Source organism: Alligator mississippiensis, chromosome 2 (assembly GCF_030867095.1).
Source record: "Alligator mississippiensis isolate rAllMis1 chromosome 2, rAllMis1, whole genome shotgun sequence".
NCBI classification, from domain to species: domain Eukaryota; kingdom Metazoa; phylum Chordata; order Crocodylia; family Alligatoridae; genus Alligator; species Alligator mississippiensis.
Genome location: NC_081825.1, coordinates 181,437,059 through 181,463,565, shown reverse-complemented (window position 1 = coordinate 181,463,565; position 26,507 = coordinate 181,437,059). Strand labels below are relative to the sequence as shown.

General features: G+C 44.5%; 1 protein-coding gene across 3 annotated transcripts in view; it reads left to right on the top strand.

Annotated features, from left to right (window-relative positions):
- Positions 1-26,507, top strand: part of LRP5 (LDL receptor related protein 5) — a 271,539-nt gene that overhangs the window by 195,980 nt on the left and 49,052 nt on the right. For all 3 annotated transcript variants that reach the window (XM_019485201.2, XM_014604244.3, XM_019485200.2), the window contains exons 8-11: positions 14,871-15,087; positions 16,684-16,973; positions 19,288-19,514; positions 21,698-21,882. In XM_019485201.2, the coding sequence (XP_019340746.1) occupies positions 14,871-15,087; positions 16,684-16,973; positions 19,288-19,514; positions 21,698-21,882 (919 nt within the window). The remainder of the gene's footprint in view (positions 1-14,870; positions 15,088-16,683; positions 16,974-19,287; positions 19,515-21,697; positions 21,883-26,507) is intronic.

The following is a 26,507-nucleotide window of genomic DNA, read 5'->3' as shown; positions in this document are numbered from 1 at the left end:
TGGGGGTCTTGTATTTTATTTGCTGGAAGTTCCACTGTACAGCCCCTCATGTCCCTTCTGCTGATATAATGTTCAGTTTTACCCATGAATCTCACAGTGCCATGCTGTCTATATGGCCGATAGCAGCTGACACCCTTCTGAGGGGTTGTCAGTCATCAAAAAGATACAACTATATTTTGCTCAGTATTACAGTTAGATTTTTTATCTTTTTTGGGTAATAGGTAACTTAAATAGCATAAATCATATGGTATACAGCAGTCATTTCCATAATCTGAAAGGTACTGATTTCTATGGCCAAGGTTTTTAAAATGCATCTTGGGGTGCCCGGCCAACCACACATTTAATTGTTCAGATTTTCTTTTTCTTTTTTTTTTTTCCAGAAAACATTAAGCACCTGGCCTCTAAAAAGAAGATTCTTTTTAATTTGTCTTAGATAGAAAATACCTATCTCACACAATTTCTGAAAATTGTGGCAGATGCATGCACTTTATTCTGCTGTACAAACCAAGTCAGAAAAGACAGACATGTAAGCAGTCTCCCTCCCTTTATACAAGTTAAGGAGAAGGGTGACAGGAAAGAACTTTTTCACTGCTTTCCACAAGAGTGTACTTAGGCAAGTTGCCCAATCCTGTTTTGAGGATGTCTTGGGAGAAAATAAAGGAGCCACTTGAGTAGGTTAGCAGCTCTTGATAGTGTCCACAAATGCATCAGTATTTCAGGGTCATCAGCACTGAAGATGCTGGATAAACTTTGAAAATCTGCATGGAGAGTCCAGTTGCCAGATGCATAGGGCCACATCACCACTTCAGTCCTTGTTCTGCACCTAGGTTTAACCCCAGATTGACTGGATGAATCTGAGGACCTGAGGATTGAAGGTGGTATTTGAGTTATTTTGACATAACCTTCTCGATAATAGCTGGAGAGCTGGTCTGTGCCAAGTGAGCAAGGCTTAAACAATCCCTCCTTTGAAGAAAGTTGGCATCCTGCCTTCTGTCAGAGGCATTGAAAGCAGACTCCAATAATGGGCCCCCACTACCTTCCTGTTTGCTTTCACCAGCCTGAAGGCATATGGGGTGTAATCTGAGCCCCACTGAGTGAGTGAACCACAAGTCAAGCAGGGTAATCGCTGTGTGAAATCTTGGCCCCACCACAAAACTTTCATTGACTTCAGAGGGCCCAGGATTTCATTCTGTGCTAGCCCCTCCCCGGGATTTAGCTTTGTGGTTATGGGGCCTGGGGTTTTCAGGTGAATCCAAGTGATCTTATTTACAGGAGAGCTTGAAAATAACTCCAGAAAACCCATTTAGCCATCAAGGCTAAATGCAGATGGGATTAACCAGGCAAGGTTCTTTGGGTAGATGTGATATCTTTTATTAGCCCAGTGGATTAACCAGAATTCTATAACTTTTACTCAGGTCCAGTTATACAGGTGAAGAAAGGCTTTTTCACTTCTGCTATTGCAGCAGCATATTTTATATTTCAAACAATTTCTGCCCTGAGTTCAAGTCAGGGCTTCCTTCTTCCTTCACCCTGCTCCTCCCTCGAGAGTTTTAGCTGACTTCCTTCATCATCCAATGGCTTCATCTCATGCAAGCACAGAAACAGGACATTACTTGAGCCACTGTACTGACAGTGAAGTCAAACAGCACGGTGTGTGGACAGGAAGCACAGGCATTCTCATTCCAAACCCCACTATGTAGTCCCACCCAGCTCTGGTAACTTTTCTCAGTGATATTTTTAAATGCCACATGACATGAAGCCCTGAATGGTTCAGTCACTTATTGGAACTCTGTGTCTCTGAATGTTTGTATCCAGCACTGCCTCAAGAAACAGCTTTTTGTGTGGGGTGGCATCCTGCCATTTTCTCAGATCAGGCGTATGACCACATAGAAGGTTTGCCTTGTGTCAGGCAATCACTAAGTAGTGTGACCTGATCTGGGGCTAGAAATGGGGAACGTCCTTGAAAAAAAGAACTTGGTGTATCGCTAAACATCAGTGCCATAGCAAGGGGGGTGGCGAGCGGGGCAACTGCCTTGAGCACTGAAGCAAAGGGGCGCCAACAGGCACTGCCCAGACGAAGGGGGGTGGGCAAGGGATGGAGCCGCAAGCAGCTCATTTGGGGGGGACGGGGGAGGGCAGCTCCTGCTGCTGCATGCACTCCTGAGCAAGCATGGGGGAGCGTGTGCCCCCCAGATCTATGCGCGGGGTGAGGGTGGGCTGCCACTGTGGGCTTTGCCCCAGGCGCCAAACTTGCTTGCCATGGTACTGCTAAACATCCAGAGTTTATTCCCAGGGTTGAGGTAATCCAGCTTGTTAGCCTGTAGTGCAGATCTTACATATCGTGCAGTAGGCTTTTACTTAATTTGTGATTCATGAATTAATTCTAAAAGTTCTAATTTTGCTCTTTACGGCAGATCATTCTCAAATAGGGTAGATGCTAATAACTGGCTTTGGTGGGGTTTTTTGGTTGGTTTTTTTAAGAAACATTTGAAGAATTAGGATCATCTGTGAAAGTTAGAATAATAAATGCAAATGACTGTGGTTTTCTATGCTGGGAGGCAGACACCATTGATGTATAAGTTATGTGAACATTTAAATAAAATATATTTTTTCCAGATGGATGGAATGTTGTCAAGGTGCACTGATATAGTTGCAAGAGGGCCTTTTTTACAATCGCTTAGCTTCAAACAAAGCTAGCTGAGCAAGGAAGAACTGTTCTCTAAATTCCCAATTTTTTCCAGCCACTTTCAGCCAACAGTTTGCTAAGAGATGCAAGTAGTCTGTGTGGCTAGTGGCCAGAGATGTGGTAGGGGTTTTTCAGTGTTGATATATGGGTTTTGGTACTGTTGATTTAAACTTATTCTCTTTTCTGCTTGCCAGCTTCTGCCAATACATGCCTGGCATTAAGCCCCTCCAGGGGGAGAAAAAAAAGAATCCACTTTTATCCTGAGGCACTGATGAAAGGTGGTTCTATTTCAGCTGTTGGAAATGTTAACTGATGGCCTAAACTGGGCTGAATATAGAATGTAGTACAGTCTGCTCACAGCTGCCTCTCTCCTTTCTCTTTTCAAGGCAGGGTGTTGACCTTCTGGAATCCCATTTCCCTCCCTTTTCCATTTTTCCTTTTATTTGCTCCATTGCCACCCACATGGTCTGTGCCTCACTGGTTCTTCCAGTAGCTGAGGAAGGCTGGGAATGGTGCCCATGGTCTCTCCTCAGCCATCTAGGGAGGACTGTCCATAGCCATTCAGGTTACTCCTGCCTATTAAGGGCTGAAATCTTACCCCCTGGGAACTCTTGGCGCTCTGGTGTAGTGCCCGAAGACTGGAAGAAGGCCAACATGGTGCCTATCTTCAAGAAAGGGAGGAAAGTGGATCCGGCTAACTATAGGCCCATCAGCCTGACTTCTATCCTGGGGAAGATCTTAGAAAAGTTTATTAAGGAGGCCATCCTTAATGGACTGGCCGACGCCAACATCTTAAGGGATAGCCAGCACGGGTTTGTTGCGGGTAGGTCTTGCTTGACCAATCTCATTTCCTTCTATGACCAGGTGACCTATCACCTGGACAAGGGAGATGAGATTGATGTCATATATCTTGACTTCAAAAAAGCCTTCGATCTGGTGTCCCATGATCATCTCTTGGAGAAACTGGCCAATTGTCGCCTTGGGTCCCCCACGATCCACTGGCTGGAAAATTGGCTCCGGGGTCAGACCCAGAGGGTAGTAATTGATGGAAGTCACTCATCGTGGTGTCCTGTGACCAGTGGGGTCCCCCAGGGCTCTGTCCTTGGACCCATACTGTTCAACATCTTCATTAATGATGTGGACACTGGAGTCAGAAGCGGACTGGCCAAGTTCGCCGATGACACCAAACTTTGGGGCAAAGCATCCACGCCAGAAGACAGGCGGGTGATCCAGGCTGACCTGGACAGGCTCAGCAAGTGGGCGGATGAGAATCTGATGGTGTTCAACGCCGATAAATGCAAGGTTCTCCACCTTGGGAAGAAAAACCCGCAGCATCCTTATAGGCTCGGCAGTGCTATGTTGGTTAGCACTATGGAAGAAAGAGACTTGGGGGTCATCACTGACCACAAGATGAACATGAGCCTGCAATGCGATGCTGTGGCTAGTAAAGCGACCAAAACGCTGGCTTGCATCCATAGATGCTTCTCAAGCAAATCCCGGGACGTCATTCTCCCCCTGTACTCGGCCTTAGTGAGGCCGCAGCTGGAGTACTGCGTCCAGTTTTGGGCTCCACAATTCAAAAAGGATGTGGAGAAGCTTGAGAGAGTCCAGAGAAGAGCCACGCGCATGATCAGGGGTCAGGGAAGCAGACCCTACGATGACAGGCTGAGAGCCCTGGGGCTCTTTAGCCTGGAAAAGCGCAGGCTCAGGGGTGATCTGATGGCCACCTACAAGTTTATCAGGGGTGATCACCAGTATCTAGGGGAACGTTTGTTCACCAGAGCGCCCCAAGGGATGACGAGGACGAATGGTCACAAACTACTACAAGATCGTTTCAGGCTGGACATAAGGAAGAATTTCTTTACTGTCCGAGCCCCCAAGGTCTGGAACAGCCTGCCGCCGGAGGTTGTCCAAGCGCCTTCATTGAACACCTTCAAGATGAAACTGGATGCTTATCTTGCTGGGATCCTATGACCCCAGCTGACGTACTGCCCTTTGGGCGGGGGGCTGGACTCGATGATCTTCCGAGGTCCCTTCCAGCCCTAATGTCTATGAAATCTATGAAATCTATGAAATAGCCCCCGGGTCCTCTGAGCCCAAAGAGCCCAGGACCTGAACATAGGTTCCTCTGCCTAAGTGCCAGTGCTGCTGCTCTGCTGAAACCAGCCCGCTGACCCTATTTTTTATTATGCACTTAATGATCTTGCCTTGCCAAGGATATGTTTCTAGTTGTCTGAGCTTTGCCTGTATCAAATCAATGAATTGGTTTCAGCTTAATGAATTAAATATAGAGGCTAGTGCTCCATCTTGTTCTTTGTTGCTCTGTCAAAAGACATGCTGTATATGCACAATATTTGTTTCTTCACAGATGCACCTGAAATCTAATCTGTCTACATGAATCGCACTGTTGTGTAGAATTTAATTGCATTGTTTTACTTTAATCTTGTTCAAAGAGCCCGATGCTTTTGAATGTTATTTTTGGGAATATTTGTTAAAACATTTTGCATATACCGAAGCAGCAGCATCTAAACAAAATCACACCTTATTGTGCTTTCTTTGTAATTCAGTTCATTAGTATGTTTTGATGTCTGACTGTTTTATTCTGCCCAGGACGGATTTTATCTATGCTTGATGAGGCTTCAATAAAAGATTTGTTGTTCAAGCCTCTGAAATAATCAGGCCTTTAGTATGCACGTATGTAGGAGCAGGCCATGTGGCCTAACATTCGGAATAAAGCATATGCCAGGTTCTAGGTCATGGGTTTGTTCTTTGACCTTTAGCGCTTCACCTGCTTTTGCTGTGCAATTGGTTCAGAGTAGAAACTTACTGGGAAATACATACTGCATCTGTACCTGTACATATGGAGCTTGCTTTTGTCTAAAGCACTTACAGCCACAAACCTGTTATTTTAAACTACTTTGTTCTTCATTAATTGTATGGCTACCAAGAGTTCCTTAACATAAAGTAGTTATATTTGTAAAATGACCAATGAATTAACAACTTACTGTAAAATATTTTCCCTACATGTTTGCAACGTGCTCCTGTAGTGCTTGTCTTAGTGCTTGTATATTTCCTCTGTTCACATTGAGCAAGAAGAGTAGACTTTTGAATTTTCTTTTTAAAATACACTGAAGATGTGAAGCTTTTCGTATTTTTGTGCCACTGGTTGAATTTGGTTGAGTAGAGAGTGACTTAAAACCTGTAGACCATTTGGGAGGAGGAAAGGAACTTGTGTGTTTTCAGGTTCCAACTAGTTCCCAAGTGACCTTTTTAGGTAGTTCAAGAACTCATATCTTTCAGTTATCTATGACTGTTTTGAGATTTGACTGACCACAGGTCCAGCCTCATAAGTAACATTTTTCTCTTTCTGGTTGAATGTCAGATCAGCTCTACAACACAAATTGACAGGCAGTGCCAAATTAATTACTGCTTTCCAGTCATTTGGATTCATCTGATATTTACTGCATTATCCTTTTTTTTTAAATTAGCATGATAAAAAGATCTCATTCATTACCATTTAAGTCTTTTGTGAATTTGTGCAGACTAATCTCAATTCCAGGCATATGCCCATTCAAAGATTAAACAGTAGTAACAGTTGTAACTATGGTGGCATCATAAAGCCCAGGGATGTGCAACCCCCAGCACGCATGCCAGTTATTGGCATGTGGAGACGTATTTTCCTTGGCACGCCAGGAGGTCTGTGAGGAAATTGTTAAAAAAATATTTTTTTAAGTTGCTGCTCCAGGCTCTCCAAAGCAGACACAGGACCCAGGGCCACGGCAGGCTCCGGGGGCAGAGTCAGGAAAATACAGGCAGGGGGACAGTCTGTGTTCTGCTGACCCTGCCCCCTGGGCTGCACCCTCCAGCCCAGCCCAGCCCCTGGAGGGGAGCTGTGGGTGGGCAAGGCCAGGGCCTGGGCAGGTGCTGCAGTGGGCAACTGTGCTAGAGGCTCCTAGAGGGCGCGGCCCCAAGCACTGCTCACAGCAGCTGTTTCCAGGACCTTGGGGCTCCCGCAGTTGGGCCTTCTCACTGGGGGCAACTCCACCCCACTTGCACTGTGCCCAGTGCACAGGAAGGCCAAGCCGGGAGCCCCCCAAGCCTGGCATCCTGACCTCGCCAGATGGTGTCCCCTCACAGGCCAGGCCTGCGGCACCTCCCCCCACACCAGCCACATCCTGCCCAAATGCCTGGCCCTAGTGCTCAGCAACCTAGTGCTACCCCTCCCCCAGCCAGGCTCTCCATCCCAGCCCTAGGTACAGACTCCCCCTTACTCCAGTACCATTGGGGAGTCCTGAGCACCCCAGCCCTGGCAGCTGTTGCTGGAGTGTCACTGCCACCCTCCACCAGACACTGCCCTGGACCAGCAGGCCCAAGCTTCAGCCAGTAGTGCTGGGAGACATGGGCAGTGAGGAACACACCCTTTTTCTCTTTTACCTTTTTTCTCTTTCTTTCCCTCTCTCCTCTCTTTTTTCTTTTTTCTCTTTTTCTTCTCTTCTTTTTCCTCTCCTTTTTTCTTTCTCTCTCTTCTCTTTTTTTTCTCTCCGCTTTCTCTTTTCTCATTTTCTCTGTTCTTTTTTCTCTCCCCTCTTTTTGTCTCCTTTTTTCTCTGCTCTTTTTTCTCTTTTTTTTGTCTTTCCCTTTCTCTTTTTCATTCTCTTCTCTCCTTTTTTTTTTCTTTTCTTTTTTGTTTTTCTTTTTTCTTTTCTTTCCATCACAGACTTGAGCCCCTGGCAACTGTTATACTTAAGACTTGATTAACCAGTTAATCACATATTACATAGTAACCCGACTGCATATTCATGCATTTAATGGTGCAATAAAACAGGGAATAAGCCACAAAGTTATTATACAAAATATATGTAATAATTTTATGGCCGGTTTCCACTGCGCATTAAATTGAACATGTGGCCAGGCCGATCAGCTGACTGGCGCCCCAAGCCAGATGTGCTGGGTGCCCAGCTTACTACTTGTCAGTAGTCAGTATCATGATCCCAGGCTGCCCCTGCCTCAGCAGTAGGACACAATTTAGGATCAGATCCCCAGTCCCACAATGGTGCCTCCTGCAATGCCCATATAATTGTGGGATTGAGGATCTGATTCCATCATAACTTTAATTGAACATCTACCAGGGACATTAGTCCTGCTGTAGCACAATTCTGCATCTGTAACATGCTTGCTTATCAGTGGGCGTTAGAAATGTCTATCTCAGCCAGCAATGGACTGATTTCTTACCTAATGAAGTTTACTAACTAGTCACAAAGGGCTAGAATCCAACTACAATGATGCACACCTAAATTCTGCCAATGTGGTTGAATTTTAAATGAGTATAGCTGGCCAAAAGTCAACTAGAAGTGACTGAACTAGTTTTTTACCACCTACTCCCATGTGTTGACATGATCATTTCCCAGTGACTGGGATTGGAACTAGTAATACCTAGCAAGGAGAAAAATTCTGAAGACCATATCTGTCTTTCTACTTCCAAGTGAAGGCTGCTTAGGTTTGTTAGGCATTCTGCCAATCAGAAACTATGCTAGAGAGAACTTCCGCCATTTCCATCACAGCCATGATGTAACACTTCAGAAAATGTTTGTACTCTGACCAATGCTACAGTTCAGATCTCCATTCCATTACATATCATGTATCACATAATGTCAGCACCACCCTATACTGGTACAGGAAGCGACCAGATTGCCTAAACAGCTCTATTTATTTTATAACTTCAGCACAGCTTGCACAAGTAAATAATATAGAGTTGTATGTGAATATACATAATGAGTATTTCCCCATAGGTATCCTAAACCAGTGTCTTCTAGTCAGTGGTCCCAGTAATTAAATGATATCTTGCCAATTAGTATTTTTCACTTGTTTAGAAAAAGTACTTGGCTGAAAGTGTTGCTGCTGCATTGTCCTGCTTGCAGAAAGAGTTATATCTTGTTTACCTAATATGGCACCCAGCTTGGCTTCCACACCTGAATCTGCAAAATGAACTTTTGAACCTGGAGCATTTGGCCAGCATGTTGCCTGTGGGATTGATACTCCTTTAAATAAATGAGTGTTTGGGGTTTGCCTGGACATGATGTCATGCAGATAATTGCAGAACCATTTGGATTTTCACTGCAGACATCAGTGCCCTCCCCCCCCCCCCCAACTTCTTTTTTTAACGTTCTCTATTTAGCTTAACTAAATGAAAAGGCATTAATCATTTTAGTCTCTGCTACTTTATGTAGCAGAGGAATTATGATCTGATTAGTTAATACAAAACTCCCCAGAAACGTTTAGATTTAAGAAATCGCAGTGTTATTTTTAGCTTTCTCAAGCTGGAGACATTTATCTGAAAGGAGTCTACTGATTTGTCAGTCTCCCATAGCTCCAGGATGTCTCTGGAGGGTTATCTTTATCCTTCAGATTGACACCTATGCACCACTCCTCTGCTTTTTCAGTCTTCTCTTTTCCCTTTCAAAAATAGCTGCTTTTAATTTCGAGAAGAGTTGAAACACTTTTCTTGGCTTTCTGGAAAGAAAGAGAGGCACTAAGTGGGTTGATCAGGTAGAGATTAGTCTTTTCTTCCATCTGTCTGTTAACAGTACACTGAAGGTTGTACAACTAGGGGCTATGTGCTACATAACCTTAAATACATGTTTAGAAAATGGTTAAAATGTCCAAGCCCTACAGTAAGGTAGACAGTGCATTATACTGGAGGTTTCTGTATGCAGTACAGTTTTGGGCAGCTCTGCATGTTTTGGCTAGATTTGTCTAGAAATTCCAGCACTTGGCATGTGCTTTCCTGGTTAAAACCAGCTTGCTAGAACTGACTACAGCAGGCCTTAATATGAGGGGCGTGTGAAGCGGGCAGTATTCAATTTGGATTCGGCCTGATTCGGGGGACAGCGATTCAATTTGCTGATTCGGATCACTGTCCCGATTCAATTCAGCCAAATCTGAATCTGAAGATTCTATTCTGATAATCAGCAATTCAGCCATAGACACAGCTTTATATGTTTTTTTCTACGTACGTTGAGGTACCAGGTGTGGCTCATGAACGCTGAGATGGTGGGGCGGATGGAATGTCCCACAGGAGCACGGGGGAGTCCCCCACATGCCTGGCAGTGGACCTGGAAGTACTTCCGGTCCACTTCCGGTTCCACTGCCAAGCACATGGTGGACCGCCCCCCGCCCCCCAAACACCTCTGCCAGCTCAGCAATCGGCCGTGGGGGGTCCCCGGGTGCTGGCCCAGACCCAGGAGGCACTAGTCACTGAGCTGGGGGACAGAGGGGGTCCCCCATGCGCTCCATGGTGAACCCCCCCGCACTCCCATGGGACGCTCTATCTGCCCCATCATCTCAGTTTTCATGAGCCATGCCTGGTACCTCAAGGTACGTAGAAAAAACATAAACCTGTGCCTACGGCTGAATCATCAAATCTCTCCAAATCAATTTGGAGGCCTCTGATTCAATTCGGAGAGATTAATGGGTCTCCTGATTCAATTCGGATGTACAGATTTGGCTGCCGAATTGGGCCGAATCTCCTCCAAATCAAATCAGTGACCAAAGCTTCGCACACCCCTACTTAATATCTCCAAATGGCAAGCCTCATACCTAACCTGACTTGTTTTTGAAAGAAGGCGTTCTTGTAGTGATAGTGTATCCATAACGATCTAGACTCTAGAGAATGTGTGTGAAGAAACATTTGTTTGGCGTTATCTTTTACTGGACCAACAGTATAGTTGGGAGAAAAATTAGACGAGCCATCAGGCATGATATGCCCTTCCTCAGGTCCGGACGTGAAAGAAAAGCATGTGACTTTGTTAAATTTGCCTGCCTTTCAGTGAACTGTTGTAGAAATGCCAAGTTTCATAACTGAGGTTTTCTTTCTGTACTAAGAGGCCCATTCAGAAAGAATGTGCTCAATTTCAAAGTTCTGTCTTCATGGGAACATGGCCCTTATCCGTCAGGTACAGGATTCCCTTCCTTTATGTGGGTTTGTATCGGCATATTCACTCTTATGCGATGACCCTTTTTCTACCAAAAATTCATTATATGCGAGGTAAATTCAGTCTTATGTGATCAGTGTGGTGGAAGCCAGCAGTCAGCTGCTTTGTGCAGTGCGTTGTGGGAGTGATGCACACCAAAATATAGTCTCGTCTGGATCTATGCTCCCTGCTCGTTGCCCATGACGCATGTTTTTGTAATAGCCATACCCATTATAATAGTGCCCTGTGCTTACATGTACTGTCTGCTGGTGGTGAGTACCAAAGTTGTCTTGTAAAAGTGGTAGAAATGGGTCTGGGAGTCAGCACAGTTGAGATCTTGGAACATATCCCTATTTGTTACATTGTAAAGTGGGTTCCCTTTATGCAAATTTGAGTTATGTGCCATTTTCCAGGAGCTCATGTGCAGCATAAACGAGGGAAACCTGTATTCCATACTTTAGCTTATTACAGGCATATGCGTGTATATCCCTAACTACTAGACAGATACAGCATAACAAGCCATCAGCATTGAACCCATTATGGAATTTATGCTTCGTGGCTCTTTAATGTTCTTAGCATTTAATAGAAAGAATATTAGTTTGGTTTCTATATTAATATTTTACTAGAGTTATAATTCAAAAGAAAATAAGCATTGTCTACCTTATTAGCAATGGTTAGCACATTTTGCATGCTAAGGTGTTATAGCGCATTCTTCAGAATCTGCCTCGACTATTCTCTTCTTGTTTGTAAGTCACAAGAAAATAGAAGCAGTTTTATAAAGATATTTATCTATCTTTCCATGTAGCATAGATTTAATATACTACTCCAAAAAGAATGTCCGAGTGACAGAAGAAAAAAAGCTCATGCACAGTATAGCTTCGAGAAGATAAAGGATTATCTGGTATAAGCCCCCTAGCACACCTTAGTTTAAAGCACCATGGGATTTGAGCCACACAGGCACAGCAGGAAGTATGATTTTGAGATCAGGATCATGCCTTTCTACTTGTCAGCACAGGAGGAGCCTGGGATTGTGATGATGTCCCCTACCCACAGGGCAGCCCCAGGCCCAGCTGAAGAACTGGGGCTGCCCTGGGAGCTTATGGTGACAATCAGCTGGTCGTCAGCACTGGCCTTAGGGAAGCCCCCAGCTGGTAGGAGACTGGGACCGCTGCAGGCTGGGGCTTGACAGTATTGTCTGCATGTATGTTGGAGGCTAGGACTATCCAAGGCTGATTCTGACAACCAGTTGATTTTTGAACAACATCCCTGAAGAGCCCCAGTATGTAAACATGCCACATTCAATTTAAGGCACCATACAAACCAGCCATAAAAATAGTCTGTATTTTATATAGAACATTTTTATGGCTGGTTTTGCCATTTTCTGGCACCTTACATGTGACATAAATGTAATGTAGAGTGGCTCTAAGAAAGATAGTCAAATGACATTTAACTCAGCCTCAAAATCTGAATTAAATTTGCAGCTTCAGCCACAAACTTCCTACATAACCTTGGCCAAAACAATCTACCCCAGCTCTCAGCTCCCTATCTGTAACATGGTATTTATACTTCCTTACCTCAGAGGGCCACTGTGATAATAAAATGCATTAACAACTATGCAGTACTCAAATACTGCAGTGTTAAGAACCATATCAATACCTAGATAGATTGAAAAATACAGATAATGAAATAGAAAGCCTTTTCCCTTCTTGAACAGTGATTCACAATCTACACAGGTCAGCAGTGATGAAGACTAATGACTATGAAGTAATCTAGGATTTTTGAAAAGCAGGGTGTAGATGGTGTGGTGCATCATCACATATAATGCAACACGCACTCTTCTCCAGTTAAAAATGATTTTAGCAACCAGGTCTCCCTCTTCACTAATAAGATAGAGACCTAGAACTATAGTATTCAATTTAAGATTGAAGCAAACAAAAAAAAAAAACTCCAATAAAAACCTTTATTGGAATGTGCATTAATTTCCTTTATGACATATTATCTATAAAAATGCAACAGACTAAGCAAAACAATATAAAAATATGTTGTTCTGTAGTCATTGTAGTTAAATGTACATATCTTTCAGATTCATACAACAAAATCTAGCCTTTTTGAGTATCTTGACAGTGCATTCAATGCTTCATTGAAAGTTATTTCCACACCTGAGTTAATGTTTCTAGAGTTAAAAAAACAGTGTGCAAGGCTGTGAAATGGGAGCTATGTTACTAGAAGCAGGTAACAGACAGTAGAATTGCTGAAGTAAGGATAATTTCAGTAGTGGAACCATTAAAGACCATTAAAAAGGAAAGAGTGTTGTTAACGCCTATCCATAAAGTTAGTTAACTCTCTCATTGCTGCCTGAATAGAGGTGCTTCTGCCCCTGCCAGGCAGTTGTTTTTGAAAGTCGGATGAATTGGGAATCAGAGAGGGTACGATTGCACCACTGCAACACCACCCCTCCTGGTTCTGCCCCTGCTAATGACCACCATCTAATGCGGTGATTCTCAATATCTTTGGACTTGAGATACCTCTCCTTGAAAACAGCTGATAATTTCATACCATTTTTAAGTTTGGACTCAAGCACCGCTCCATAATTTGTGAATTGAGTGCCACCCAATTTCAAAAAGTAATTTATAGATTATATTACTTACTTCCTTGCAGAGGGGGTGAGTGATCAGTCAGGCAGGAATAGACCTGAGCTTGCATCTGTCTGCTTAGCTATTCAAACTTTTCGGCACCCTTCAAAGGATCTCATGGCACCCCAGTGTGCTGTGGCACCCTGGTTGAGAATCACTGATCTAATGGCAGCTGGATTGGATAAAAATGTTCAAAATTCTTTGGACTTGGTGATAGGGTCTGAGTTACATGACAGAGTTCTCTGTGATTTCCCATGCAGCCTGGAATTTTTCAGTAGTTTAATGGTGGCAGTTTTTAATTGAAGTACAGTATTCACTTTGTTTGCTTTTAATATTAAATTGAACTGTATGCCACTTCACTGTACATATTCAGGTTAAACCAAAAATCTACAAAACATTTAACTTGTTTTGGTTTTTTTTTAAATAAAAAGTAGCAGCATTGCATTTCTTATTGGGGCAAGGGAAGAAGCTACAAGCTTTGGCAGCTGTATAGAGTGGCAGCTGTATAGCTCTAGGGATTTTGACTCCTGGGAAGGTACAGGGAGGTATTTTGATCCAGGAGGTTGTTGTAGTTTTTGGCACAGGAAGATGATTGTCCTCTTTCCATCCACTTTGTGGAGAAGAGGGTAATTACTTTAGCCTGTGCCTTGGATGGTACTGTGTGTAAATTCTATTAATACCACATTGCCTGAAAGCCTTTGACAGCAGCCACCCTGCCCCAGTGTCCCTCATTGCATCCATCAAAGATCCATTGTAACTGGATGTTTCTGCTAAAACGATTGGCTGTGAAATGTATGGATGTGTCACATGTTCGTGTTTGGGTATTGGAGTTAATGTACAAAGTGGGACATTTGGGAGCATCTCTGTAGTCTTTTCAGCCTGTCTGCAGCCTCAGAGACAGATCTGCATTGATGTACATCTTATTACATCTGGAAGATTCTCTTCACAATCTTAAGAGCTTAAAACACAGTGAGAATTTAAATGCTGGAGTATAGTTTCTTGCAGTGAGTTCTACCATTGTGAAATTGTAGAATTTGAATGACCCAGCTCTTGCAAAAACAGCTGATAATCTCATGCTGTTTTTAAGTAGCTAAAGGGAAGAAATCTTTTTTAGCAACCAAGTCCCCCTCTTGGAGTCTTGGAGAGAACAGGGGTTAAAGGGAAATAAGCATTGACTGCTCTTACGATGCCTTCTTCATGTCTAAATTGCTGCCGTAATGTAAATGCAAGATGACTGCTTGCATGGTTGTCATTTTGGCTCTTTTCTTGTTTGAACTAAGTCAACTTAGTTTGTTTTTAAAGAAAGGTTAAAAATGATACAGAGTGTGATATATGTAATTAACAGAGCTGATACTTGCCTTCTCTATTTAGATATTAAACAAAAAAGCTTTTTTTATATTTTATAGAAAAGGTAGCACTTCATTTGTGCCTTACACAGTTCCCTACGTCCATTCAGAATTATCAAGAGTTTTGTTCTCATAGGGTTTAGGCCTCTGAATTTGCTTGCTGGAGTTCCTACCGTGCAATCAGCAGTGTTTTCATTGCAACTTTATTTTTTCCCTCCTTTTCTTATGTCCATAGGTCATAAATGTTGACGGAACAATGAGGAAGACCCTCCTAGAAGATAAACTGCCACATATATTTGGGTTTACGCTGCTGGGGGACTACATCTATTGGACAGACTGGCAGAGGCGAAGCATTGAAAGAGTTCACAAAACAAGGGCAAGCAGGGATATCATAATAGACCAGTTGCCAGACCTAATGGGTCTCAAAGCAGCAAGTGTCACCAAAGTGTTTGGTAAGCATGAGCAATGCAAAATGGATTTGATACTGTTTCCAGAGGGTTGGGTTTTAATTAAGCAGCGTCCACTACTTGTGACGAAATGAATTATGCTCTCCAAAGCTAATGCTGTTTATAGGCAAGAGGTTACCTAATTTCTGTAAAGCCAGAGTAGTGAAATGTCACAAGAGAAAAGTCTGTTTTCTGTGCAAATGCAGTCAGAAAATCCACATAATTTTGAGATTGCAAATTAATGCAATGTGTGCCATTTTTCATGCTCTGCTCTTCTGAAACCATTAGGCAGCTGCTTCCGCAACATTTCAGCAGGGTAGCAGAATTTTGTAGCCTATTACAGGCATTTCACTGGTGTGACAGGAACTCATCAAGCCTCTTTCCTGTGCTTTTCTCCTGTTACAATCAGTTTAGTGTCAGTCCTGCCCAAATGACACAGTTAGATTAAGAGTTGAGGGTGCTGAGCAATTTTCAGGCAATGTGTGGCACACTGAGGAGGTATCCTGCCCATTACTGCACTAATCTTGAGGTTGTCTGTGGATCATGTTTTTAGCATAATTTAGCTCTCAGCTTGTAACGTGATATGCTGTGAAATAAGTAATTCTGTAATGCAGTAAATTTCACAACACCTTAATATCTAACAGATGAAAATAAGGGCAAATAAAATTTCATGCCAGGCCACCCAAGCCCCTGAGTATGGGTATACAGACATAGAGGTTCTGTTACTATTTTGTGTTGTTGTTTTACAGTACTCTTCCAGTCTGCCTCTGAATTTGCTTTGATGACATCTAAAAACTGTGATGAGTTTAATTAATGAGATCATAAGCTTTAAGTGACACTTGAAGGGGGGTACAGGTGTTGGCAGAGAAGCCTCCTTAAATCACTAGAACAGAAATTACTTGAGCAGCACTGGAGGACCACATTGTCAGCTGGTCTGAATCAGGCTAGCGCCAGCAACTTGAATGGATCTCTGTGCTGACTTTTGCCAGCTTGGGGATCTGATCTGGAATCTGTCCCTGCTCTGAAGCAAAGGAGGAAAAGAAAAAGAGGATTGTCTGCATTTAGCTAAAGAACAGAGACCTGTATTTTTGCCCTCTCTCCCCCCAAATTCCCTCACTGTTTATTCATAAAAGCACTGGTTTGCATAACTAAAATTGGGGAGGAGGGTGATCTTGTTGGAATTACTCCTGATGATGAATCCCAGCATTTGATTATATTTAACAGCTGAGGGAAGCTGCAGTTGTTCAGCTCTGTTCTCACCAGTGCCTGCCACTTGAATTCTCACACATTTAAGAATGGATGATTCAAGTAAAAATGAAGATCAGTTGTCTGGCCAAAAATAAACAAGCAGAACAAATACAAAATTGTGTCTGCCTTGACAAAATGATCAAACTGTCTGAAAAAAATTAGGAGAGACTTTTTTAGAGCAGCCAGCTATGTTTATAAGAGGACTAAAACTCACATATTTGGTTCAGAAGATCTGAGTTGGTTTTGGAAACCTCCCTTAACAATCACAACATCATATTTCTCAGTTCTATAGCTATGTTGCATTTCCATTCAAGCCATTTTTTCCCTCCTAATGAACCATCTTTTGCTTTCTAGGAACCAACCCATGTGCTGAGAATAATGGCGGGTGCAGCCACCTGTGTTTCTTCACACCTCAGGAGACCAGATGTGCTTGTCCCTTAGGACTGGAGTTGCTGAGTGACATGAAGACCTGTATCATCCCTGAAGCCTTCCTGGTTTTCACTAGCAGAGCAGCAATCCATAGGATTTCCCTTGAAACCAACAATAATGATGTAGCTATTCCTCTTACCGGAGTCAAGGAGGCATCCGCTTTGGATTTTGATGTGTCAGATAACAGAATCTACTGGACAGATATTAGTTTGAAGGTATCATTGACATTGAATTCCCTGAATGTGAAGGCACAGTAAAGTTAGGGTGACCATATTATTTTTAAGGAAATCCTGGATATTGCTGTTCCCCCCTTCACACCCCAACCAAGTCAGCAGCGCTGCTGCACACAGAGGCAGCCGGGCAGGAGCCCAGGGCACAGTCCAGCAGGGAAGTGGAGTGCCCAGCCCAGCTCCTCCTGAGCAGCAGCTGAAGGTAGGGAGTGGGCTGGGCTGGACACCACTCCAGTCCTCCTGCCTTGCTCCTGCACAGCAGCAGCGGTCCTGCCTGCCTGACACCATGTCACTCTGCCTCCCCACCAGACTGCACCCCATTCCCCTGCCTGCCTGCCTCTGCTTCTGGGACTTTTCACTAACCAGCCAGGACTGCCTTATTAAATTCGGGACTGTCCTGGACAAACTGGGACATATGGTCACCCTAAATATAATCCCTTTAATCTTTCAAAGATCTTTTGGTTTGGTGGTGTATCAAATAGTTGCTAATATCGTTACTGTATCCAAAGAAACTACTGGGGGCTGGGTTGGGGGAGAGTTCCATTTTTTTAAAAACACATTTGAATGATAGCTGTGTTCATGCTCCATGTAAATAACAAAGGCAGGATCCAGTTATATTAGCTTTCTGAATCTTGACTATGTTTTGTGATGTGTCCATAAATTTACCTATTTCAGAAAAGCTGCTTGCCAGATATTAGGGTAATTTAAAAGCTAGGTCTGGCACCCCACTCAGCTTGCTCTACCTCTTTCCAGTTTTGACTTGAAATGCAACCCATTCAGAATTAAAATGTGACAAGTAACCCTTGGATCACTCACTTTTAGCTGTGGCTCCAGCTTGTTGCCTTGCAGCTGCATACAGTAGACTTGAAAGCTTACAGAGTTTTCACAATAAAATTCTCTATTGGTGTGTTTCCTGAGCCATCTGAAATTTGATATGTAACATTTCTGGTTTTTAGCCAGGTGCAGGCTAAGGAGAGTCATGTGTCATCCATCAATGTTGTTTAATTTTCTTTTAAGTGAATTAAATACTGGTGGAAAATGTCAGATTGATATTACTGGAAACTGACTCCTCTGACTCCTTAACTGTGAAAGCTCCCATGTTAAAGTGCCTCAACAGGGAACAGTTCACTTCTAGGGACCATGGGGGTAATTCAGTTTCCATAGCCACTCTGTGGAGACTAGTAAACGTTTCACTTCAATGCTAGCAATGGGTTTTGTGATGTGGACTCCTTCCTACTAGGAGCTGTGCCAGTATAATAAATTCATGTGCTGCAGATAGCAGATGCAATTGCTAAATAAATCACATACACACACCTGGGGAGCTAAAATGATTCTGTTAACAGTGAGTAGCAGAAGATGCCATATCTTCTTTGGAGGGCAGTATCTCTCTCCCTCTTCCCCCCACCTTCCCTACACATATGCATGCGTGTGTGCATACACACCTACACACACAAACACACAGAAATGAAAAAGCATTCTACCAATTTGCAATCTTTTGAGCCATCCAGTCTCCCGGAACGTTGATTCAAGTTGTAGTAAAATTTGGGTAGCTCACATTTAAACAGCACAGATAGAAATAAACTACATGAAGTGATTACTCTGTATCACCTGATAGGAAAAAAAAAAGACTATGTAATTATGGCTCCAGGTGATATCACTGGTGTCAACCATTTATGCATGGCTTGACAGAATTTGTTTATGTACTACATACATATTCCTTGTTCTGAGGCCTGCTCCACTATAAATGTGTACATAAATGTAGGTGGAGCCAGCAGATAATCACTCCTTATTTTTACTGAGTCAGAAAGGTTCAATTTTATGTTTTAAAGTGACATGGTAGCATAAGGAGACCAGTAAGTTCACTCCTCTTTCTCCAGAAGAGATTGAAAATGTTACAAAGAATAAACAGAGAAAAGAACTCCAGCCTTTTTTTTGTATTGAGCGAACAGGAATTTGCAGCAGAGTTGGCTCATATATTTGGATGGCCAACTTAAGACCCTTTGTAGTGAACTGATGTTCAGAGTGCAGGTATTCAACAAGTTCTGAAAATCAGGTCCCTTCACAAGTGGTCAGTTTGGGCATCAGAAATCAGGGTTCCCTTCTAAAAATTCAGGCTGTCTTTTATTTTGTTACTCACTAGGCATTTGCCCTGTTATTAAAGATGATATAAATATGAATCACAAATACTTGTTTTAAGCATTTTATGATGGGGGGCGGGGGGATTTGTTTTTTATTCTGATCACCCTCATTTGTTGTGCATCTGTAAAGTACTGCAGAGTTTTCACCAATTGTCTTGCAGACCATAAGCCGAGCTTTCATGAATGGGAGCTCTGTGGAGCACGTCATTGAGTTTGGGTTAGATTACCCTGAGGGAATGGCTGTGGACTGGATGGGAAAGAACCTTTACTGGGCAGATACTGGAACTAACCGAATTGAAGTTGCACGCCTGGATGGACAATACAGACAGGTTCTTGTGTGGAAAGATTTAGATAACCCAAGGTCTTTAGCTCTTGATCCTACTAAAGGGTAAGAAACACTCTGTTTTGTCAGTCAACTTGACAGTTATTGTTAGCATACACTCTTGCATTACACTATAGTTTATATTTCTCCAACACCGTTTAATTAGGGATCCTCAAATCACTTTACACAAGTTAATTAACTTAGCTCCACAGTACCCCTGGGAAGTGAGTAAGGGCTGTAATGTAAAATTTAAAATGATTGGCAATCAAAGTGCGCTGTCCTTACTATTCAAAAAGAAAACAGTATATTTTAATCTGCCATAATTCACCGTGGACCATTACATGTGGTGTTCCAATTTGTAGTAATTTAAAAAACAATCAAAAGATATGCACTATGTGACACTTGCCTATTTTTTAAATATGTTGCATTCAGTTCATCTGACTCTGAAATCTAACTTCTTTTGATTTGCAATTTGACACCTGTCAAACACATTCGGCCCAGTGGTTTTCTGGCAGGAAGCCAAATGACTGTTACTTTTATCACATTAAGTCTGCAGCAAAATGTAGTTATTAACCCAGGGGTAGGCAACGTTTTTTGGCCAGAGTGCCAAAAATCCCCACAATGCCTATCTTGGAAGGTGTCAGAGTGTCGGCATGCCAGAAAAACAAAATGAGGGCAGGGGGTACATGGGAGGATGCCCTGCTTGTGCCTCTTGCCCCCCAGCCCTACTGCCCTTCTGCCCCTTCCCCCTACCCAAAGCCCCTGCCCCCCAGCCCCGGCTCCTTGGCTATCAGCAGCTACCCAGAGCAGGGGATGGCTGCAGCCGGGAGGCTACAAACAGCTGCTGGCCTCCCGCCCTGGCTCCAGCTGTCTCTCGGCCCTGGGGTCCAGGAAGGCAGCAGATGCTAGCACTCTACCCGTTGGGGCCGGGGCCGGGGATGGGGAGGCAGCAGCTGTTGGTAGCCTCCTGGCTGCAGCCGGCCCCGGCTCTGGGTAGCTGCTGGAGCCTGCTCCCAGCAGGGCTTGCAGCATCCCAGCTGTCTACTGGGAGCAGCCCAGGCTCCTGGCTGGCAGCAGCTACCCAGAGCTGGGGCCGGCTGCAGCCGGGAGGCTGCAAACAGCTGCTCTGGAGCCCAGGCATCAGCTCTGTACCGGTGCGTGCACCCACGCCTTGGAGCGGGCGGTAGGGGAGGGGCATGAGGCAGTGCAACCCTGGTCTCTCCCCCGCTCCTGGCACAGAGTTGGTGACTGGGCTCCGGAGCCCAGCACAGCTGTTTGTAGCCAGTCTGGGCTCTGGGCAGCTGTAGCAGGCATGCTGGTGGTGACTGCACGCGCACCTCAGGGCAGACAGCAGGGCAGCACAGCTGCCCCGAGGTGCGCGCACAGTCACCGCCTGCATTGAGCTGATGCCGGAGCTGTGGAGCCCAGCGCAGCTGTTTGCAGCCTGCCTGCTGCTTGCTGCAGCTGCCCAGAGCTCAGACTGGCCACAAACAGCTGCACCAGGCTCTGGAGCCCAGTCACCAACTCTGTGCCAGGAGCGGGTGAGAGACCAGGGTTGCACTGCCTCATGCCCCTCCCCTACCGCCCGCTCCAAGGCGTGGGTGCACGCGCTGGTACAGAGCTCATGTCTGGGCTCTGGAGCCTGGCGCAGCTGTTTGCAGCCGGCCCCAGCTGTGGGTAGCTGCTGCCAGCTGGGAGCCCGGGCTGCTTACAGCCTCCCAGCCGCCTCCTAGGAGCAACCCAGGCTCCGTCGCTGGCGGCAGCTACCCAGAGCCGGGGCTGGCTGTGGTGTGCCAAGTAAAATGACCTCACGTGCCATGCTCGGCATGTGTGCTGTGGGTTGCTGACCCCTGTTTTAACCTGAGCCACAATCTGATTATTGGATCCTGACTCTTCATGAAAATGCCACTGGACCTTCCAGCCCCAAAGGTGGCCAGGTACTCAGTTTTCTTTTTCATCTGGAAGGCTTAAGCAGTTGGTTACAAAGAGCTGTGTAGCAACAGGATAAATAGGCAATTTCAGGGATGTAGGGCTTGATCCTGCATGATGCTGAACATTGGTTTGCCTTGACACATCCCTTAAATTCAGTGAAATGAATGAGTTAAGGGGTTTTTTTTTAATTTATTAAATGGATTTATTGTAGTCCTGTTGCCATTTCAGCTAAATACTCTGGGAGTCCTAGGTAGGAACGAGGGGTTTAAATCCATGTCACAAGAGCTTGTTTTTTTTTTTGTTGTATGTAATTGCAGGTACATGTACTGGACTGAATGGGGAGGTAAACCAAGGATTGTTCGGGCATATATGGACGGAACAAATAGCATCACTTTGGTGGACAAAGTGGGACGTGCCAATGACCTAACTATTGACTATGCAGACCAAAGGCTATATTGGACAGACTTGGACACAAGCATGATTGAGTCATCAAACATGTTAGGTAATCCGGTTTTATATGCAAGGGAGCACAGATTCATACAGATGTGATGGACCTCAGTAAAAGAATTGAGTAAATGTTCTTTTAAAGTATTAAATTAAAAATTAGGAATGCTTTCCTTTAAACCAATTCCTATTCTAGTATTATGACATAGCTAAGATTTGACTCTCTGGGTGCACCTACATGTGCAATTAATTAGAAGCAATAAACGCCAGATCAGTTTGAGCTGGAGTAAACTACTCCCGGGTGTAGCATCTACATGTGTACCTAGGACAGCAGCAGTTTGAGTTGGAGCGGAGCAGTTTACACCAGAGCCAGGAATATCATAGTGCTTAGGGTCAGACAGGACCTAAACAGATCATCAGGTCTGACCCCCTGCCCCAGGCTGGAACGAGTGCTGGGGTCATAACATCCCAGCCAAATATCTGTCTAGCCGCCTCTTGAACACCCCCAAGGTAGAAGGGAGCACCACCTCCCTTGGGAGTCCATTCCAGAGCCTGGCAGCCCTAATTGTGAAGTAATGCCTCCTGATGTCCAGCCTGAACCTCCTTTCTAACAATTTGTGGCCATTATTCCTAGCAACCCCTGGTGGAGGGCCACTCGCATGGTCAAGGTGCAGCAGGTCAGGCCCTACGAAGAGAGTCTAAAGGGCCTGAATCTATTCAGCCTCCACAAGAGAAAGCTAAGAGGGGATCTGGTGGCTGTTTACAAACTCACCGGGGGGGCCAGCAGAAGTTGAGTGAGGCTCTGTTCCCCCATATAGGAGGTCAGCCCCAAGGTCCAGGTGGTGGTTGCAGAGGGGCTGGGGCATGAATATGCTGGAAAGTATGGAGTTGTGTGGTTAGGTAGCTGGCAGGAGTCTGGCCCCCCGCTGGCTGGGCTGACTGGGCTCAATTTACACTCATGATCCGCATCTGCACGTGTTTAATCACAATTAATTACCCTACTGTAAGATAGCAGTGTCCCCAAAAGTAGTATGTTACAATGGAGTTAATTAGTTTACTGTGGCCTAATATTGTCCACATGTAGACAGTGATGCTTTACTCCACAGCTAATTAGTGTGCTCCACAGTTAAGCACACATGTAGGTGAGGCCACTGTCTTTTTCCCCAAGATATTTAGTGTGTTTTGGAAGGGGTTCCATTAAACTTACATTTCCAACTAGAATGTTATTATACTATTAGATATTTTGGAGAATTAAATGCATAAAGAAACTGACTAAACGTTAATTTTATTGACATGGTTAACAAAGCTGAGGACTAAACATTTCATGTAATAAAAACATGAATTAGACTTTCTAAAGCAGTTACCATAATGTAATATCATAAGGTCATACGGTCCTCTTGCTCTTGCCCAGTCTTCTGCTGAAGGCAAGATCAACCCAACTAAACCATCCCAGTAAATGGATTGCTCACTGCCACAAAGCAAATGGATGGCAGAGTCAGAATTAGAAACCAAGAATAGCTGATGTCCATATCTATATTGGTTTCTGTTGAGTAGACCTTTTTTACATGTGAAGTAACATTTCTGGAACACCAATATTACAAGTAACACTTATTTGGAAAAAGATACGTACTGTATTTACTTGATTCTGAGACAAAGTGCCACCCCTCTCCCTATTTGACATTGTGTGGGGGAAGCCTGTCATCTTAGAATTGCATAGTGAGGAGCAGGTGGCTGCTGTGACTTGGGCTCCAGCCCCTGCCCAGGGTTGGGGCCATAGCCACAGCTGTGGACTGCCCCCTCTTACCCTGTCCCTCCGCAGGCTTTTTACCATACCATCTCCCCAACCCCACAGCTCCCCAACCCCACATCTCCCCACAGCCTGTGCTCCCTTGCTTGCCCCTTTCTCTTCCCACTTTACCCTTGCTCTGCACCAGTAGGATCTGTGCATACTGTAGCCTCAGACATTGTGCACAGCCCCAGCCTGGCCCATAGCAGTGGCATGCAGTCCGTATGGCTGCTCTGGGGCTGGGCTGTGGCCTTGCTTTGTACCCCTGTGTGGAACAGACGGAGCCTGCCAGCACAGAGCAAGGGTAAGGAAGGGCAGTCAGTGTGAGGAGCAGAGGCTGGTGGGGAGGGGCAAGAGTGGGAAGAGGGGCTGTGGGCAGGCAGGGGCAAGCTGCTTGACTTCCCCGCACCACCTGTCCCCCACTGCCTGCTTCCCTGCAGTGGTGTGTGGGGGGATGGACAAATTGAAGGTGATCCCCCCCAAGTAATTAGATTCTACACATGGAAAAATATAATACATTTATACATTTCCATATATAGAATTTACTTGTGGGGCCGGGGCCATCATAAATTCAAAGCAGTCTTAGATTCAGGTAAATGTGACATATAACATTTAAATGAATGGTATCAGTATCACTAAAGTGATATTATAGTTGGTTGTGTAGGTATCGTAACTTTGTATTTTCAAGACCCTTTTAATTTTCCATGGAAATCTGCCTTGAAAGCTTTATTTTGGACATTTTTATATGTGATCAGAGCAATCTTTTTTTTTTTCATGTTTCTAGAAAGTTTTAGATGCCTTTTCTGTGCTAACATTACACAGGTTCTTATTTAAAATAAAAAAATAAAACTTGTTGTGGGATTTGCCATCAGTAAGCAAGAACCCTTGATGTTTTCTGAAGAAATTTGTTTCAGGAAACTATGTAACTGACATCAGCAGCACACGACTTCTCAGCATCTCTCTTTGTTAACAAAAATTGCTGAGCTGTAACATTCCAGATAGACACTGACGAGCAATGCATGTAGATACCACGTTTACCCAGATCTAAGATGACCCAGAAGTTAAGGCAGACCCCAATAATTAGATTCTATACATGAAAAATGTATTAATTTAATTTTCCATGTATAGAATCTAATTATTGGGAATTGTCTTTAATTTATCCCTCCCACCACTGCCAGGGGGCTGGTGGTGTGGGGAGGTCAAACAGCTTGCCCCCTGCTTGTGCCTCCCCCTTCCCCTCTGCCTCTGCTTCCTGTCCTGCTCCTCCCCCGCTTCCCCCCCCCCCGCAGACTTCTGCTCCCTCTCTCCCCCTCCCCTCCAGCCTCTGTTCTCCTCAACCCCCTGGTCTCTGCTTCTTCCCCCACTCTTTATGCTTGCTCCATGCCAACAGGCTCCATCCCTGTTCCAGCCTGGGGCAGTAAGCAGGGCCTGTGTGCTGCTGCTACAGGGCTGGGCTGGGACTGTGCTCAATGCCCCAGACTAGAACAGGGATGGACCCTGCTGGTGTGTGCGTGGAGCAAGGCTAAGCAGGGGGAAGTGGGGCAAGCAGGGAAGGAGAGGCTGCATAGCGGAGGGGTGCAGAGGTGATGGCGGGGTGTCGGGGGAAGCAGGGCAGGCAGTACCTGTGGCTGTGGCCCCAACCCCAGGTAGGGGCTGGAGTCCAAGCCATAGCAGCTTCCCTCCCCCCCGCCGCCCCATATTCAATTCTAAGATGAGGGGCTTTTTTCCCCATGTGAAATGGGGGGAAACCTCATCTTAGAATTGGATAAATATGGCATATACAACTGCATTTACCTCAGTATTCCTGTATACACTCATGAAACCATAAGGAAAATAGAAAATTAACAATGCAGACTATCATGCCTCTGGATTACCGATTCTGCACTTAAGTGTTGATCCCAGGTTATGTACACATTAGGCTTTACCCTGGCTGTGATAAAGTATTGCTGCTGTCTGCTGGCAGCCAGTATTGGAACAACTGAAAATTGAGGAGGGAAGAGATTTTGGAAAATGGGCTTTCTGAAAAAGTTTTTAAAAAAAATAGAATGATTTCTTTGGAGCATTGTCAAATAGCTGTGTGGTTCTTAAAAAGTCTTCTATAATCTAAGTTTCCCCAGTGGATGTCACTGATTACGTTAATGTCTGTGGAAGTAGATAGAAAGTGCATTACTGATTTGGAAATCAGGGCTTGGATTCTATAGTATGTATAGCTTTTCTGTCAATCACTTTTGATATGGTCATTCATGAGACTGTTTAGGAAACTCAATTGCCAGTTGAAATCTGTGGTACTGGGCAGGGCCTGAGCCCTGCCGCCATAACAGCCTTGCAGACTATGCGCCGCTGTTACAGGGCTGGGCTGGGACTATGCTTAGTGTCTCAGGCAGTATTCAATGGCTCCTCCTCCCACTGAAACAAATTTAAATCAACCATGTTAAATTAAACTGATATCAACAATGTTAATGGTTTATTTTTGTGGGGGGAGGAGGTACCAGGTAACCATTTGCTGAAGCTGACATTGAGGTAGGCAATTCATTTCTTTAGCAGAATCTACAGAAATTAGCAAGAACTCAGCTGGAATTTTTTTTTTGCCAACCCACTGGGTAAAGGACATATAACTAGGATGAGTCCAGTGGCAAACCTTTACATGTAGTGTGGGACTGTAAGGATCCTGTGCTGAAAAGAAGCTGGTTAGGGGCCGCAGAAAGGAATACACTTGACCAGGGAGCAGCAGCTGTGAATGAAACAACCTGAAATGGCTGAGCAGATGCTGCTCTCAGACCGAGTAGTGCCCACAAATAAGTCTAAAATGCCATCCCCCTTCTCGGTGGTTTGTTCTGTTGAATCAATAGAGACATAACATGAAACTCAGCTTGAGCCTTCTCTTCAAGGGTTGACTG